The 19,080-nt window shown below is 56.4% G+C and overlaps 1 protein-coding gene across 5 annotated transcripts in view; it reads right to left on the bottom strand.

Moving 5' to 3' along the window:
* PEMT (phosphatidylethanolamine N-methyltransferase) overlaps positions 1-19,080 on the bottom strand; it is an 86,883-nt gene that overhangs the window by 9,782 nt on the left and 58,021 nt on the right. For all 5 annotated transcript variants that reach the window (XM_030294658.1, XM_030294659.1, XM_030294660.1 and 2 more), the window contains exon 3: positions 9,867-9,982. In XM_030294658.1, coding sequence (XP_030150518.1) covers positions 9,867-9,982 — 116 coding nt within the window. The remainder of the gene's footprint in view (positions 1-9,866; positions 9,983-19,080) is intronic.

Genomic DNA, 19,080 nt, shown 5'->3' with positions numbered 1-19,080 from the left:
GCGGAGAGAGGGTGTTGCAGCCCGTTGTGTCCCCACCACACCCCAGGCACCCGGCTCGGCCAAGAGACCGGCTGGTGGCCATGTCTGTCTGCAACTGACCAGCGCTGACAAACTTCAGCCCTTCAAGGACGCCCTCACGTGTTCTCCAGGCGAACCTGAACGGCGATTCACTTCACAGTCTACCTTTCAGGCTTAGGTTAGCGCGTTCCTCAGGGTCCAGCCACGCTGAGCAAAACGATTCATGAACGTTGGCGTCTGGTGCGCGGACTTATTTTTTTCCTAATCCACATTAAAATAAACCTACAAGGGGCGCCTGGGTGGCTCAGTCGGTTAAGCATCCGACTTTGGCTCAGGTCATGATCTCACGGGGTTCATGGGTTCGAGCCCCGCATCGGGCTCTGTGCTGACAGCTCAGAGCCTGGAGCCTGCTTTGGATTCTGTGTCTCCCTCTCTCTCTGCCCCTTCCCTGCTCATGCGCTGTCTCTCTCTGTCTCAAAAATAAATAAACATTAAAAAAAAATCTTTAAAAAAAAAGTAAATAAAATAAAATAAACCTACAAGTGCTAAAGCGAAACAAAACAAAAATGTTCTCCTACGTAACCCCTTGAAAAGTCATCGGGTGTCTAGGATTTAGGGCTATGATGCTGTACTCATCCCGCACATTTGATGAACACAGCACCTTTTCAGAGTGTCTCCAAAACCCATCACAGCCAAGAGAGGGTCTGTCTTATCTTACAAATCAGGAAACAGAGCAGTTGGCGGGGTGGGGCAGGGGAGGAGCCCAGGCGACAACCAGCCTCTTAGTGGGCCTCAGGGGGCAGAGGGGTGGGCGGGCGGTGGTGCTGGGGGCAGGGCCCTATTTTTGCCTTATTTTTGCTTTTGCCAGCTGGAGGTCCTCGGCCCCCACTACCTGGGCCTTGACCCAGGTAGTGACCCCTTGACCCCACTATCTGGACCTACCCTGTTGAGATGCAGCGTCCTCGAAATCCAACAGCCAGGCCCCGTGTGCCTCAGAGTAGCCTAACCCAGACTCCCCGGCCCCCCTCCTGGTCAGCAGCCAGTTCTCCAGCTCTCCAACCTGCACTGAGGGGCTTCAGGTCTCTGCTTCCAAAGGTCCCGACACAGGCCCCACCCACAGCTCCCCTGGGCCCAGGCAGGATACACAGAACTCTAGGCATTCGAGATGAAAGGTGTCTGAGGGGACCCCCTCATTCCCACATCAGTCACTTGCCCCATCACAGGACTCTGAGTCTGCGTGGACCTCTGGCTCCTCCCCAGCTCTGGCCTCCGTCTCCACCTGCCTCCTGCCCCAGCCTCCTCCTCCTGGAGAAACCTCCACTCCATATCCCACGTCTAACCAAGGCCCTTCCCCAGCCTGCAGAGTTAAAGCTGACCCCACCTGCCCCACCTGTTCCCGCCGCCTAGAACTCCTTTCCACCACGGGGTGGGCAGGCCTCCAAGGGGCTCCCCGGTACCGGCCCACAGAATTCCTCCCGCTGGGTGTGGACTGCCCTCTGAACGCCAAGGCATCACTTCCTGATGGGGCTAAGTGAGGGCATTTCCAGATGTAATTACAGTTCATTGGAAAGGAGATTACCCTGGTCAAGTGGGGATGTACTGGGGAACCTTTCACAGAGGGCCTGGAGGGCAGAGAGAAGTCCAAGAGACTTTTTCCCGCTGGCCTGGAAGAAGTCAAAGCACTGTGCCGTGGGGAGGACCACATTCCCGGCAGCAGTGGGGACACCAGGAGCCGAGCACCGCGGCCCTACAGCAACAGGGATCTGAGTCCTCCCGCAGCCCGGGAGCCCCAGGGAGGCCCCACCCCATTTTCCAGCCGCGCTCTCACTGAACCCTCTGACAGCCCTCCGCTGCAGTGAACTGTCCCCATCTGCCCCATTTGCTGGCACCTTTGCGTGGCCACTTGCCCATCGGGCCTGCCCTGTCCACATCCTGTGAGCGGTTCCAGCAGGGCCCTGGATTCAGGAATGACTGGCACACAGATGACAACAGGGACAGAGAGCCACAAGTGCTGACACCCACCAATCTGGCCAGTCCGTGCACGCCGTGCACCTGCCCCCGGGGCAACTAGCACACGGAGGGGGAGAAGGTGCCCTGGCCCCGGCCCCGGCCCCGTTTCTGCTGGAGGTGCGCCCCACGCTGTGAGTGGAAGTCACCTGCTCGGCTGTCCCCATACTTTCATGTCCCTGTTTTCACCAGACCTCAGGCAATTCTGAAGGGTCCTGGAATACCGCTCCATTGAGTGACTGATCAATATACCTGAGGCCCCCTGATGCCCTGTGCACCTGCACATCTGCCGTGAGGCCGCAATCCTGGCGGAAGGTAGGCAATTGTAGTGCCAGCCCCGGGGAGCCCGGGCCCCGCCTGGCTGTCTACACATTGCCACCCTGGCTCCAGGCCACCAGGCTCCCACTGAGACTGGCTGTGCAGGGGATGCAGCCGGCAGGGAGGGGGCTTCAACAGAGGCCCCCCAGCCCGTCAGGCCTCCCTCTCCTTCACAAACAGGTCAGCGCTAATGGCCTCCAGATAAGGAGTCTACTCATCCTGTCCGAGGCCCCCAGACCACTTCTGGTTGCCCGGCTGGGGCAGACCAGCTGACGAAGATGCCTGGCCCTCCCCCCTGCCCCCCATCAGCGGCCACGGGGCCCTGACCACCCAGCAGACCCGCTGCTCAGTGGTCTCTTGCCACCCCTGCCCAGGGCTTTGACAGCCACGTGATCTGAGCTCCATTCAGTTGCGTGCACGTGCTGTATGTGCTCTCTACCCCCCACCCCGCCTCACTGCTGCTCTCCCCCCACCCCCGCCCCGACCACGGAAGCTGTGGCTTCCACACAGATAAGAACAGACACATTGGAAATGTCCAGAACAGGCAAATCCATAGGGACGGAAAGCAAATTCAGATTTTCCAGTGCCCTGGGGTGAGGTGGGGGGGAGGGGGCGTGTGTTTCATGGGTACAGGGTTTTCGTTCGGGGTGAAAAAGTTCTGGAATTAGCCAAAAGTGGTTGTGCAACATTACGAGTGTACTAAACGTCACTGAGCTGTATACAGTCTAAAATGGCTAAGTGGCAGGTGTCGTGCTATGTGTATTTTACGACAAAAGAAAAAGAGAACACACCTCGAAGGATCAAATGAAGCCATGTGTGGAAAGGGGTGCTCGGGATAATGTGGGGGGGCTGTCGGCTACGGGCAGGAGCTGGTCTTGCCAGGATTCTCACCAGCCTTTCTGGAAGCCCCACCCACCCGATCACCAAGCTGGCAGAGGGAAGGGCAGTGGGAGAAGGGCCGGAGGGGAAGGAAAGAGCCTGCTGGTGGGGAAGGTGAACAGAAAACAGTCCTGCCTGTGAGCATCCTCTCTCTCCTCCCAGAAACTTTCTGGGGTGGAGAAAGTCCAACCAAGAGAAAAGTCATGGCCCGGAAGACAGACCCCGGGCCACACCAACAACTTCTTGGCAGAAGCCAGGGAGAAGGGAGAGCTGAGGAGCTATCATCTATAAGAAGCTGGACGTGGCGGGACTTCCTCCCAGCTCTCCCAGGCCCCGGATGCAAGAATAAGCCAGAGAGGTCTTTGCTGGTGTATACACGTCTGAAGGTGGCCCTGTCTGCTTGGTCTCCTAGGAACCCGCAGTGCTGGGCTGGGGGCCTGCAGGAAGGAGGCACCCCTGTCAGGAGACCAGGGACCTGGGGCCTTCTAGCTCTTGCCGGAGAAGTTGCCTGATCCAGGCATCACAGATCCTCCGTTACCCACTTCCTACTGGCTCCCTAGAATGAAGCGTGAAGGTCTGACCGTCACTGCCCCAGCCCGGGATCCCCTGCTTGGCCACACACTCGGTGAGGAGCTGGTCAGTGAGGGACGGGTGACCCCTCCTGGGAGAGGATCAAGGACTCCTGCTCCGTTTCAGACAGGAGACCAAGACGGCCTCAGTGACCTGCTCAAGGCCAGCCCATCGAGAGCAGAGCTGAGGCCCACCCAGGGCACCGGCCCCTCCTCCAGGCTGCTCTGACTCCCACCGTCTCCCAGGGTCCCGGACGTCATCCTCCAGGTGGACCTGGATGTCCAAAGACGGCAATGGGACTTTCCTTTCATGGAGAGCAGGGGCTGGCAAACCACAGCCTGTGGCCAAATCTGGCCCCGCTGGCTGTGCTTGTAAATAAAGTTTTATTGGAACACAGTCACATTCAACTCTTTACATGCTGACGGGCTGTCTCCGGTAGTGCCAACAGAGACCGCATGGCCCTCAGAGTCAAAAATACTTATAATCTGGCCCTTACGGAAAAACTTTGCTGACACCTGACACGGAAAATCACACAGTTATGGATCTGAGTTAGAAGGGATCTTAGTCACCCACTAGTCCGGGGCTGACAAACTTTCTCACAAAAGGCCAGAAAATAAATATTTTCAGCTTTGTAGGCCGAGAGGCAAAACCTGGGATACCATGTAGACACTTATAGAACCATTTAAAATGAAGCTGTGTGGGGCGCCTGGGTGGCTCAGTCGGTTGGGCAACCGACTTCAGCTCAGGTCATGATCTCGCAGTCCGTGGGCTCGAGCCCCGCATCGGGCTCTGTGCTGACAGCTCAGAGCCTGGAGCCTGTTTCAGATTCTGTGTCTCCCTCTCTCTCTGAACCTCCCCCGTTCATGCTCTCTCTCTGTCTCAAAAATAAATAAACTATTTAAAAAAAAATTAAAAAGTAATAAAATGAAGCTGTGTATACAAGTCAACAGCAACAACCTGACTTAAAAATGAGCAAAGAACTTGAATAGACATTTCTCAAAGGAAGATAGACAGATGGCCAATAAGCACGTGAAAAAACGCTCAGGGGACACAGATCAAAACAGTCCACACCCTTAAAGATGGCTATTATCGGGGCGCCTGGGTGGCTCAGTGGGTTAAGCAGACAACTTCAGCTCAGGTCACCATCTTATGGTCGTGGGTTCGGGCCCCGCGTGGGGCTCTCTGCTGACAGCTCGGAGCCCGGAGCCTGCTTCGGATTCTGTGTCTTTTCTCTCTCTGTCCCTCTCCCACTTGTGCTCCTTCTCTCTCAAAAATAAATAAACATTAAAAAAAAAAAGGGACGGCCATTATCAAGAAATAATAATAGCAGGCACTGGCGAGGGTGGGGAGAAACTAGAAACCTCGAACAAGGCTGGTGGGAAGCTCAAACAGCGAGAAACGGTACGGCAGTTCCCCAGAAAAGTCAACCGCAGAACTACCGTATGCTCTTCTAGGTATGGAAGAATCAAGGGCAGGGCTGGCCCACGTCCACAGCAGCATGAGTCCGGGAGCCGACAGGTGACGGTGGCCCAAGAGCCCGTGCCCGGATAGATGGGTACACAAAACATGATATCTGCTTATAAGAGAATATCATTCAGCCTCAAGAAGGAAGGGTAGTCTTTAAAAAAAAATTCAGAATCCTTTTGTTTTTTTACTGGTTTTACTGAGATAGAACTGACATATCCCCTTGCGTGAGGTTAAGGCACACAGCGCGATGACTTCATGTACGCGTGTTATAAAATGATTAGCAAAATAAGGTGGGTTACACCTCCGTCCCCTCACAGAGTGGTCGTGTGTGTGCGCGCGCGCAGTGAGGATTTCTAAGACCTACTCTGTTAGCAACTTTCAAGTATACGAGACGGTATTAAGCATATAGTCCTCATGCTGGGCATTAGATCTCCAGGACTTACTCGTCTTCTAACCGCAAGTTTGTCCCCTTTGACCAACATGTCCCCCTACTTCCCCCACTCCCAGGGCCTGGCTCTCACACATCTGCTCTCTGGTTCGATGAGTTGGATGCTTTGAGATCCCACATATGAGCGGAATCAGGCACCGTTAGTCCTTGTGTCTCGCTCATTTCACTTAGCATTGTGAAGCAGATTCTGACACGTGTTCCAACAGGGACGAACCTTGAGGATGTTGCGCTAAATGAAATAAGCCAGACGCAAAAGAGGAAATACCGTCTGATTCCACCTGCACCTAGAGGAGCTCGTGAGACGTAAAAAGGCAGGTGGCTAGTGGGCTTGGGCCTTTGGGGCACCGTTTGCCAACCCCTGAACTAGTTCAACAACTAGTTGGGAGGCAGAACAGAGAGGGTATGGGATTCATTCATTCATCCATTCACTCATTCATTCATTCCGAAGGCTGAGAGTGTCTGCAGGCCCTCTGGGCAAAGGCTCCCCAGGGAAGAAAACAAAGGGAAAAATCAGTTAAGCTGGAGAGTGGCTAACAAGGCTGGACCGTGCCACGATCGGGGCTGCGGAACAAGGAAGGAGCCTGTTCGGGCCTCCCTGCCGGCTGAGTTTTCCGAGTAATTGAGGGAGGCACCCCTCAGGAGAGGAAGGCTGGTGGGCAGCACAGGAGGCCCGAACATGCCCAGCAGCCAACGGGGAGTGCGGGTCTCGTAACCGGAGCAGACACGAATTGGCTGTTGCTGCCTGCACAGCTTCTCTGCTGGGAGGGCACCTTCCTCCACACCCCTTCCCCTCCCTCCCCCCCCGCCCCTTCCCCTCTCTTCCCCCACCCCTTCCCCTTCCCCTCTCTTCCCCCACCCCTTCCCCTCCCCCTCCCTTCCCCACATCCCTTCCCCTCTCCCTCCCTCTCCCTGCCTCAGCACCCCTCCAAGTGGGAACCCAAAGGGACGTCCGTCTCAGCTGCACAGTGAGAGAGGTTAGCGCAGGAGGGCAAAGTAGCCCCTTGCAAATTGAAAACCCGACCCGGTACGTGAATTCACTGCCCGGGCTCTGAACCCCTCCTGGCTCCCTCTTTCCTACCACATCACAGGTGTGGCCTGACCCCACAATCTTCCCCAACCTAACCCCACGGGCCACCCCACCTCAGCCCGTGCCCAGCCAGGCCAGGGACACCGAAGGATCACCGGGGGTGCATGTGCAGGTGACGGGGGCAGGCCCCCCATTTCATAGGAGCCCTGTGGTCACATGCCGGTCAGGGCCAAGAGTGGGCTGTCTGGGCCAGACCCTCTCTCCCCGCCCCCAGCACCCCAGGCAGCCACGTCCCCGTGGGTGAGCGCGGTGGGAGGGAAAGCCAGACCTCGCTGTAACCCTGGCACTGTGACCGCAGCAGAGGGAGTGAGGCCCAGGGGAGAGAAGGACAGGGCCAAGGAGCGAGCAACTCGTTTACGTGTCTGGTGCACTCCTCAGTGTTCAGGCTGCACTGGAGCCTCTGAGCCGTCCTGTGGCCTCTCTCTCCGGGGTCAGGGTTCAGCCGGCCTCCCAGGGCAGGCTCGGTCCACTCTGCATTGAGCCTGGGTGCTCACTGAGCCCCTCTGAGCCCCGGAGACCAACTGGCTCACGGGGCAGACACCATCCTGACCCTCCCGGGGCTCACAGTCGGTCGAGAGATGCGGGTCTTCTATTGTACCAACAAGTGGGCTGGAGCGGGTCGTCGCACTGGGGCTTTCGCACATAGGGTGCGGTTGGGAGGTGCTATGGATGCCGGGAGCTAAGGCAGGAGGAGAGGCCAGACCCGACAGAAATGAGGCAGCAGGAAGAGTCAGGGAAGGGGCCCTGCCAGGGGAAGGGGGAAGGTGACCCAGACACGGCCGGGGCCAGGTGAGGAACCCGGGTGTCATTCTTTACCGCACAGGGGAGCGTGATGGGGGTGCTAGGCAGAGCTGACACAAGTTGACGCCCGTTCCCACAGGGTCCCCGAGGGCCTCCATGCTGCGTAATCCAGAGACAAGAAGGGAGAAGGGTAGATCTCAGAGGTGGACCCAGGGTATAGATCCCAAGTCCAGATCCCAGGGTAGATCCAGGATAGATCCCCAGGGGGGACCCTAGGTGTGCTGCTGGACCGAGCAGGGAAACAACAACAATTAAGGATGCCTCCCAAGTTACTGGCTTGAGCAAGGGGTGAGACAGAGGCTCCGTTACCAAGGTGGGCAAGAAAATGGGAAGTCGGCACTGAGACACAGACAGGCTCCCTGAGAGGGGCCAGCACATCCGAGTCAGCTGGGTTTGCCTCCTGGCTCAACCGCTCACCAGCCTTGGCCCCCAGCTGACGCGTGGGCTCCCATACCCACCCCCAAAGGGTTGTGGTGAAGCGTGAGGAGCCATGGTAGGAGCCCAGCACGGCTGCCCGAGCCTGGTGCTCGGGGATGGTAGCAATTCAGGGCACTGACGGATGCTTCTGGAGACACCTGGTCTGCTGCCTCTGGGCTGAGGGCTGTGGGGCCCAAGCCCTCCCCGGGCCACGTGCAGGCCCTGGTGGGGACCCAGCATGCACTGAGACCAGGGAGCCAGGACAAGGGCAAGTTCTCTCCAGCCCTCTACCCTTCCTCGGCCTCACCACGGTGACCGGCCCTCCTCCCGGCCCTGGGACTGTGTGCCTGGAATCCAGAGAGCAGCCCTGGGGCAGGGCTCACAGAGAAGCAAGCCAGAGGGAGCCTGGTCTCTCAGCTTGGGCTCAAACGTGCTACTGACTCCTGCCCAGCTGACGGCAGCCCAGGGCCCCCTTCCGTTTTAAGGGGCGACACCCCACTCAGCAAGGGTAGGCAAATAGGACCAACCCCCCTCCCTTGACCCCTCCTACACCCATGAGCCCAGCCCAAGGTCGCACTGGCAGTGTGACCTCCTAAGTGAATGGGGTCTTTTCTCCCTAAGCTGTTGTCCTCCGTGAAGCAGCCTGGTCTCCCGCCCACATCAGGCTCCGTGAGCTGGAAAACCTCGAACAAACCATTGCTTCCTGCCAAGCCTCACTTTCTTCGTCTGTACAATGGAACCCTTCTCTGCTCAGAGACTACAAATGTGAAAACGCTCCCTGGGGTCAGAGGGCCTGGAAGCTGGTCAGCACACGGGCCATGCAGGCCTGGAGGCACCCTAGGCAGGGCCTCGAGCCAAGCCCCTTGCCCCTCTGTGCGGGGAATAAGGCCTCTCTGGAGAAGTGTCTCCAGTGTCATTTAATCCAGGGCAGGGGCCACGCCCTCTCTGAAGACCAGGACCCTTGGGATAGCCATCCTGGCCTGGCCTGGAGTGGAGGAAGTAAGGAGACGACAGGCAGCCGGAAAGGCAAAGAAGCAAAGGCCACGAGTCAAATGGGGCATCACGCCCACGCCTCCCCTCCTCTCCCCAGGGCCCACAGGGGAAGGCAGGGCGTGGGGAACGTGGCGAGCGGCCGCCACTCGGCTCCCCAGTGATCGCTCCCACGTGGGGGCCGGGGCCACCAGGGCTCCTGATCTGTCATGACAAGTGGACCTTGCAATTCTCCTGTGCCATCGCTCATTTTTTCCAGCACCGCACGGGCCATGTTCAGTTCACGAGCCAGTGTGGCGCCCACAGCGGTTCTCACAGAGCAGTGGAGGTAGGACCCCGGGCTCAGGGGTGGCCTGTAGGGCACCGCGCCTCCTGTCTGAGCATCAGCACCAGCTCCCGCCACCAGGCCCGAGGGCAGCGCTTTATCATCTGGAATGAGTTCTCCTGGCGGGAAGGTAACACGTCAGGTCCAGACACGAGCTGAGCAGCTTGCTGTAAAAAGCCTGCGTGAGGCCCAGTCCCCAAGTGTCACCTGCCTTCTGCCCTGACACTTCCTGGAGGGGACTCCTGCAGCAGCTTGGTCTACACATTGAGACTGGGGACCACCTGGCCTTGTCCGCGGTGCTCCTCCGTGCCTGCACCCCAGGCATGTGGCGCTGTCGCCTTCCTGGGGCCACGAGGACTCCTCTGCGGATGGGAGTCTGATGGCCCAGAGAGGGAGGGGGTGACTGCGTTCGGACGCAATGCTCCCCGTATCTGGATGGACCCACGTAACACTGCCTGCAGGGGCTGCCCCCTCAGGTGCCCTGGATGCCTCCAATGGAAATGGACTTTATCCGGTCTGTCGGCCCGGGAAGTGCTTACCAGTGCGAGCGCAGGACGTTCAGGAGCAAAATGGCAGCACCCAGGGAGTAGCAGGCCAGGTAGGGGGATCGGAAGACCTTGCTCAGCTTGCGGGTTCTCTGTTCCCATCTCGCCACCTAAACGGTGCAGAGGAGAGAATAAGGCGACATAAGATGTTCACTGGGGAGAATCCCGGGGCCGAGGGGGAAGCGGGGAGCAGGTCTCTCTGTGCTCTGAAGCTCTGGAGCCCCCATTCCAAGGAGGGAGAATTGCATACAGCGGCTGCGTGTGGATCTCAGCCCGTCCGGACGGACCACAGGGGCCTTCTGGAAGCACACAACAAACACATCGAGCAGCAAAAAGAGACCTGGATCAGAAGACGCACGCCAGCCAGAGCAGGGCTCTGACCAGCCTCTGGGCCTTGCTCCAAACCCAGCATCCCGCCACGCACATTCCCGACAGTCTCGGCACATGACACGGAAACAGAGAAGGAGCAGCCGGACAGAGACACACACAGGAGCTGGCGAACGAAGGGAGGCCAAGGGGGGAATCACAGACCCAGCGCCTACGCCCCGCCTGCAGGGCGCTCTCGCCCCTGGGGCAACCCGCACCCTCACCTCTGCTTCCCCAGCGCCCCTTGAGGCACAGACTTGCAAGTCTTTAATTTTGGCCACAGAACCCTTATTGTAGTTTTTCAAACGGATCCTATCCAGACTCTCAACTTTCAACAGCTAACAGCGGAGTGCAACGAACAGACGGCTCTGCTTGTCTCCAGGACCCCAGCCTCCTTCCGCACACATGCTGCCATTGGACTTCCATTGCACCTGCTGCCTGGTGGGGGAGGGGGGGGGGGCGCGGGGGCGGTGCAAAAAGGCAAATACACAGCAGGGGATGCTGCAGGGGAAGTGGCTGGGAGTCAAGGTGGTTGGTCTCTGGTTACGTGAGCCCGTCACCCACCTGGGCCCTGAATGTGTGTGTGTGTGTGTGTGTGTGTGTGTGTGTGTGTGTGTGAGACATATGGAGGGTCTTGAAGGTCCAGGGGGCCCTCTGTGGTCCTGGGATCCTACAGGAGGACCAGATCCTGGGGGCTGCTGGGGCCATTATCTCCATCACGGCCTCAGCAATGACTCTGTCTGCTGCCCAGTTCCACTTCCCAAACGAATCTGTCTTTCCCGGCAACTAATCAGTGAGACAGTGACTAAAGGCCACTGACTCTCTGACTCTCTCCCTAGAGGAGGCGGCTCCTGTCCTCAGATTTCTTGGGTGGTAGAGGGCTAGAGGGAGAGGGTGTAGGCTGGAGTTTACGGGAAGGAGGTAAGTGAGGTGGTTCCTGGGCCTTCCCCTCGATTGCAGATCCGCTGTTGCCATCACTATTCAGTTCTCCCAGAAGATAAACAAACCCTTTGTCCGGCTCCAGGCAGGCGGCCTCTGCTGACCCCACGGGAAGCTGGGGCCTCATTCGGAAAGGAAGGGTTGAGCGTTCAAGGGGCTGCGAGTGCACCACCCAGCGGCCTGCAGGTGGCCACAGGGGGCGCGGGGTCAGACTTCATACTTCTCATGGCCATTTCGAGATTTTTAAAAACATTTTCTGAGATAAAACTCAAAGGGTTTTTCAGTTGTACAACCATCGCCGGGGTCAAATTCCACAACACGTCCATCACCCCACACCGAAACCCTGCACCCATTAGCTGTCACTCTGCACCCCCTTCTCCAGCCCCTGGCAACCACGAATCTACTTTCTTTATCTGTGGATTTACCTCTTCTGGAAGTTTCACATAAACAGAACCTTGCGACCTTTTGTGTCTGGCTCACTTCACTTAGCATGATGTTTTTGAGGCTCATCCACGTTGTGGCATGTGACTTTGTGACCGAATGATATCCCCTTGTGTGGACAGACCACATTTGGTTCATCCATTCAGCAGGGGATGGACATTTGGGTTGTTTCTGCCCTTCGGCCACTATGGATAACACTGCTGTGAATATCCAGGTAGCAGTTTGTGTGGACGTGCGTTTTCACTTCTCTCGGGTGCGTATCTGGGAGTGGAATCCCTGGGTCATAGGATGAATCTCTTTTTGACTCGCTAAGGAGCTTCCAGAATGTTTTCCTCAGCAGCTGAACCATGTTGCATTTCCACCAGCAGTGTGTAAGGGTTCCGATTTCTCCACGTTCTCACCAACACTTGCTATTTTCCATTTTAAAAAACTGTAGCCATTCTAGTGGGTGTGAAAATCACACCATTTGAAATCCCCCCGAATAATGATAACATTGAACACCCACGGGCCATTTGTGTGTCTTCTTTGGAGAAAAGTCTGTGCAAGTCCTTTGCCATTCTTTCTATTGGGTTGATTATCTTTTTGTTGATGAGCTGTACGAGCTCTTTATATACTCTGGATACCAGCCCTTTACCAGATACATGATTCACAAATATTTTCTTCCATTCTGTAGTCTTTACTTGCTTTATAATGTCCTTTTTTTTTTAGTTAAAAAAATTTTTTTAACGTTTATTATTGAGAGACAGAGAGAGACAGAGCATGAGCATGGGAGGGGCGGAGAGGGGAGGAGACACAGAATCCGAAGCAGGTTCCAGGCTCTGAGCCGTCAGCACACAGCCCGACGCGGGGCTCAAACTCACAAACCGCGAGATCATCGCCTGAGCCGAAGTCGGACGCTTAACTGAGTGAGCCACACAGGCGCCCCTATAATGTTCTTTTATGCACAAAAGACTTCTATGTTGACAAAGCACTTCGCCTTGTAGGATTCAACCCAACTCAACCAACTGATGTGTGCTCAGCACTGCACCAAGTACAGCCGTGGCTCAAAGGCTCAGTAAACCGCCAGGCCGGCCCTCAGGAAGCTCAGCGTCTCCCAGGATAGCACATGGAGTAGAGTTTCCATCTGTGTGCCTGATCCCATAGAACGAAATCCAGCCAGGCAGATTTGCACTAAATCCAGAGGGTGTCTGGGGTGGTCAGACTTCAAGACAGTTTGTGTGGCCTGCACAGGGTTCCTGCTGAAGGTCCCCCTGGAAGACACGGTCACCCTCCAAAGCAGCCGACCAAGGGGCACAGACCAAGGGGTAAAGAGAAGCCCTTTCGGCGTGACTGCCCGGCAGAAAAGTGGACGGAGGTGTCCTTGGCCAGAGGAAGCAGCCTGGCATCAAACAGGAACTCCAGACTCAAGCCACAAGGGTGGGCAGGACACCCGGGCAGAGGGAGCTCTGGTGGGAGGAGGAGGGCTGGTGACCATCCCAGAACCCTGGGGATGCCAAGAGGCTAATGATAAAAATCACAATAACCATGAATTCAAGCATCTCACAATTTTGAGTGCTTTTGCTTGAGCTCGCTCAACCCCCAAAACGAGCCTGCGGTGGGTGATATACGGCCCATTTACCTGTGAGGAAGCCACGGCCTCCCACTGGTGGGGTCACAGGGCCAGAAGGAGGAGCAGCAGAATGACCCCTTGGGCTCCTTCTATCCAGTTAGCCAGCTGTGGTTCAAATCCACGATCTTTGGCACATCTGTTCCTTGTATGTGATTTTTAAGTTTACCGCTTTAAAGGCCATTGATTTTTTTCCTCCCAGTCGATGGGATTATGCTTTCAAAAGGACATGGAAATCTGTTAGAAATTACATAAGGGGTCACGTACTTCTAGCTGAGGGGCTTGTGACCCTCCCAGCAAGCCCAGTCTGGAAAGCGCTAGACGGGGAATCGGGAACACTGCATGCTAGACTCAGAACTGCCCAGCGTGTTCCCCACGCTCGGGGAGGCGTTTCTCTCTCTGGAGCTGTTTGTCCGGCTGCAAAAGGAGGATGGAAGTGGCAGCAGGTGGCATTCTGTGCTCCTGGGGATGGCTCTGCCTCCCAGAAACCCGCCACGCACCGTACGGATTGCACAGACACAGCGTGGGCCACTGGCACATCCTACCGTGCAAAGGGACACTTGTCATCGACCATATGCTGAGCAAAAGGAGCCAGATGCAAAAGAGTGCCTTCTGCCTAATTCCATTTACACGAGGTTCTAGACCAGGCGGAACCCGCTCTAGTGACAGAAGTCAGAGCGGTGGTTGCTGGGGCTGGGGGCTGGGGCTTGGGATGAGGGCTGGGGGCTGGGGGCTGGAGGCTGGGGGCTGGGCGCTGCGGCCACGTGGGGGCGCTGGACTGGAGGAGAGGGCGTGAGGGGAAGGAAATGTTCTATACCTTGATCAGAGTGGTGGTTACACAGGCACACCCCTTGGTCAAGACTCAAACTGTATACCTGAAATGAGTGCATTTTAGAGTATGTATACTATACCTCCATAGAACTGCTTTTAAAAAATCCAATCCTTGTTGAATCTGAGCTCTAGGGTCAGACGAGAATAGCTGTCAGTGTCACATACCCTGGCAGACTCTTCTATGTGTGACACCACGGGGTCCTGAGTTCAGCCTCTAAAGGAGGGGCCTTTTGGGCTGCCTGGGTGGCTCAGTGGGTTAAGTGTCCACTTTCGGCTCAGGTCATGATCTCGCGGTCCGTGAGTTCGAGCCCCGCGTCGGGCTCTGTGCTGACCGCTCGGAGCCTGGAGGCTGCTTTGGATTCTGTGTCTCCCTCTCTCTCTGCCCCTTCCCTATGCATGTGTTCTCTCCTCTCTCTCTCTCTCTCTCTCTCTCTCTCTCTCTCTCAAAAATAAATAAACATTTTAAAAAATAATAATAAAGGAGGGGATGCTCCCCTGTTTCTGTGGGGCTCACTGGATGTGTCCAGGATGCACACCGGACCCCGGCCCAGAGCCCACACTCCTCACTTCTATAACCATAGCACACTCCTGGGTGACCAGGAAGAGGGTCCATTCTTCAGCCCTGCAAACCGAGGGCTGGGAAGGGCCTAGACGAGTACTCAGGCTTCTGGACTCCCAGGCTGGACCCTCTGCCAGGCCTTGGCTCTTCTGGGGATGATGGAACATCTTTCCTCCGAAGGCCCTTTGGGGACCACATGGCCACCTCTGATCTCCCAGGTGGCCCTCCACACCCGCCCTTCACCTGGGGAACAGTGGGGTAATAAATGTGCTTTCTGAGCAATCTAATAACCAAAGGTGGCGGACCCCGGGACCAGGCAATGTGGGAAAGAGGAAACGAGGAGTCCTATGAATAACTACTATCTGCCTTTCGGTCAGCCTGTGTTAGATTGGGCTGTTATTTCAAGGCAATCAATAAATCAGCAGCCAGTGGCCTTGCTGAAGCCAAGGTTAATTTGCCTCTCTGCCTGGCAGCCCCACCTTCCCTTCCTCGGGCGCCCAGCTGCACACTTCATCCAATTAAGGGGCCGGAAGCAGTCAGCGCAGCTCGACTGCAGGGGGCTGGACGCCAGGGGCCGAGCTGTAGAATGACGCAGGTCACTGTCCCGCGGGCTGGACGGGTGGGCGTAGGCACAGGAGGCAGAATGACCAAACGCTCTGCTGTCACCGTTCCTGGCGTTGCTTGTCTTCTAGATTTCCAGAATCCCCCAAATGGAGATGGGCGTTCCCAGCCCTCCCCTACTCTATGCCCACGTTCCCTCCTCCTGAAGTTGCCAGATAAACACAGGGCCCCCCAGGTAAATCCGAATTTCAGATAAACAGCAAATAATCTGTAGCATAGGTTGTCCCAAATGTTGCCTTTGCTGTTTACCTAAAACCCAAACTGAACCGGGGCTCTGTGCTTGTGTTTGCCACATTTGGCAACCCTGCCTCTCCCACACCCCTGAGCAAGGGTCACCAGGCTCAGCTCTGTAACGGGGAAGCCTTCCAAAGTGTTGATTCGTTTTCTGTTTTTTTGCAAATGTGTCCCGCGGGCTCTGTGCCGGGGCAGAAGAAACAGGACGTGGGCGGGTGGAGCAAGAATGGAAGGGGATGGAAATCCAGGGACACCAGTCACAATTCCTGACCGCCCCCAGCCGGCTGTGCGTCTGCAGGCAAATCACGGCTCTATCTTAACCGACTCAGCTGTGAAGTACAAAAAATAAGGTAGTAAATCCCTTCTCCACCTCCCAGTATGGTGGGCGGGCCAGAGCACGTATGGACGAAAGCATGCCAGCCCTATAGCCTCGTCCGGGTGGAAGAGACTGTCTCTCCCTCATGTCTCTGGCCCCCGGAGCAAGCCTGGCATCTTTTATACTCCTGCGCCCCCCCCCCCCCACCCAATGGTGCTGATGACGATGCTGGGTCTGGCCTGAAAGGAGGCAGCTCCAAAGTCTGTCCCCAGAAGTGAGCACCCGTACCTCCCCATAGGGTGTACGCTTCTTTCTGCCACTTTCCGGGGCTTCGTTCTTGGTATCCCTTGCAGTAGCATCCGGTGGCTCAGACAGAGGTTGCAACTGGAAGCCCAAGAACCGTTTGGGTCAAACTCACAGAACTTTAAAAACATGTGACCCAACAACAGTTCACCATGCAGAGTTTTCCCGTTAAAAGCCTGGCATCCGGTCTGAGGCGAAAAATCTGGACAAGGAGGCCACGGCGGGCCTGCCCACGCACAGCAACCCTTTGAGAGGCTGCGCGGCCTACTTCCGGGCAGATGGGGCGGGCGCGGCGGTCCGGGTCGCGGCGGGCTGCATGCAGGTGAGCTGCCGGCCGCTGGCAGCCTGCGCGTGTGTGTGAGCAGAGTTACACGAGGCGCACGCCAGGGCCGTGCCTGTGTGTGTTGCCCACGCGCCAGGACTCCTCACACGGCCTCCAGCAGGCACACCACCGTGACTTCAGACGTCAGGCCTGCAGCGCGTAAGCCCGGCCCGCCGTGTGCCCCTGGGAATGATGGCCCTCTTAGCTGCAAAGATAACCCTCATCGGCGTCCACAGGGAAGGAGAACTCTGCTTTCAGCAAGTCCCCGAGACAATGGGATGGGTTTCAGCCAGGAGCCCCAGCATCGCACGGCAACGTGTCCCTCCCGCTCAGACCCAAAGCCTGCTGGGTTTAAGGCCCAGGGAGCAGAGGCGCGAGCGTGGAACTAGGAACGTCAGTGACTCTCGACCTGGAAGTCCTGTGTGTGTAAACCATCAAGGTCGTTGCCAAGCTCAGCAGGCCTGAGAGCCATGGGCTCTTTACAGACCGCGTGCCCTTGAGCCACTCCCTCCGCTTGAAATATGAAGAGTGCCTACCACAGAGAGTTGTGAGATTATAGAAGATCTGCATGATTGCTCAGCCCGGGGCCAGATAAGAATGCGTCCTCGGGAGATCCTTACTCGGGGATGCTGGCAGGCCGGTGGCACCTGCTAGAACCAGGGGGTGCCAGGACCTGCCAAGCATCCTGTGACTGTCTGAGTATCTCACTGGGAACACAGTGGGTGTGGGTGACAACAGCTGAGAAGAAGGGCTGTGGCCACAAGGGATAGAGAGAGGGACATCTGGGATGTGTTTTCAATTTTTTTTAACGTTTATTTATTTATTTTTTTTTTGAGACAGACAGAGACAGAGCACGAACGGGGGAGGGTCAGAAAGAGAGGGAGACACAGAATCCGAAACAGGCTCCAGGCTCCGAGCGGTCAGCACAGAGCCCGACGTGGGGCTCGAACTCACAGACCACGAGATCGTGACCTGTGCCGAAGTCGGCCGCTTAACCGACTGAGCCCCCCAGGCGCCCCTGGGATGTGTTTTCAGACAGACCAGGGCAAGTCTCCAGCTCTGGAAGGCTATGAGAGGCATCCTTCAGGAGCACCTGGTGGCTCAGTTGGTTGAGCGTCCGACTGTTGATTTCGACTCAGGTTATGATCCCAGGGTTGTGGGATCGACCCCCACGTCAGGCTGAGCATGGAGTCTGCTTAAGACTCTCTCTCTCCCTCCCTCTCTCTCTCTCTCTCTCTCTCTCTCCCTCCCCCTGTGCCCCTCCCCCGCTCGTGCACTCAGGCACCTGTATGCACTCTCTCTCTCTAAAACAAAAGAATAAAAGAAATATCCTTCCACTCAATCCGCCCACCTATCCACACACCCACCCCCATCTATCATCTACTCATTCACGCCTCCATCTACCAATTCATCCAAATTGACTGGGGATCTACTAGAGACCAGATGTGGTGTTAGACAGTAGAATGTTTTGAAATGAAAACGGGGAGAAAGCCATACAAAGTCATTCATAACAAATGGTGCCTGTTTTCGTGTAAAATGTGTAATTTCATAATGATGATTAAAGTCAAGGATGTCTCAATCACTGAAAGCACCAGCACCTGCCCCCCCTTCCTCTGGGAGTCCACAGACAAAAGCAAGGGCCATGGGAGGAGACTCTCAGAGTCCACGCTGGGGCCTCGAGAGCCATCTCTCCGACTTGATGAGGACCTTTTCTGGACACATACCTGCCTTTCAAATTTCCTACATGTCCTTGCAGTGAGGGCCCCTGAGGGTGGATTTTTGAAATACACCATTTGAGGTGAGATAGAGGCTTTTTCACTAGATGACCAACCGTTAAGCGTTCATCATGGCGGCCAACGGGACAGGACACTGGCGAAAAGCATCGGGTTCTGGGTTCAAACACGAGCGAGGGCAGATCACGTTCCCTCTCTCTGCCTCAGTTTCCTGACCTGCACGGTGGAGCTGTACACGATCACATAATACGCTATCGCACAGCGTTGCTGTGAGGATGAAGTGAGTTAATGCACACAGAACGCTTGGAGCATACGTCTGGAGCGTGGCAAACTTTCAGATGTTAGCATTGCTGTTTGTTTTCATTCTGATGTGGGCGGGTGGGGAGTTGAAAGACCTAAAGAAGGCCTGGCTGTCGGCCTGACAGGCCACCACTATGCAGATGAAGAAAGGCTGATGGCTCAGTCAGTTGAGCCAAATGTCCCAGATCATCCCAGCCACAACCAGGACCTTCTCATACCTCTGAACTCCTGGCACATGCTCACTGAGGAAGTTTGGGCCTGGCTTAACCGTCCAAATGGCATCCCACCTCTTATCTGTACCTAGTGTTGTGTCCGGCACAGAAAGGATCCCAGTGACCACTGGGGTTCGTGAATGATGAATGCGTGAATGTACGAAAGCTCAGAGGCCTTCAAGCCAACATGACTGGTGAGCAGCTTCTCTGACCTGCTTCTGCCCGTCCTATAGACAGACTCCGTGGGGCCCACACAGGCGGTTCCATCTAAAACTGAGCAAGGGCGGGGCGCCTGGGTGGCACAGTCGGTTAAGCGTCGGACTCTTGATCTCGGCTCAGGCCACGATCTCACGGTTCATGAGTTCGAGCCCTGCGTCACTCAGCGATGATGGTGTGGAGCCGGCTTGGGATTCTCCTTCTCTCTG

Source organism: Lynx canadensis, chromosome E1, assembly GCF_007474595.2.
Source record: "Lynx canadensis isolate LIC74 chromosome E1, mLynCan4.pri.v2, whole genome shotgun sequence".
In the NCBI taxonomy this organism is placed as follows: Eukaryota; Metazoa; Chordata; class Mammalia; order Carnivora; family Felidae; genus Lynx; species Lynx canadensis.
Note: the sequence above shows the minus strand (reverse complement) of the source record. Positions and strands in the feature narration are given on the sequence as shown.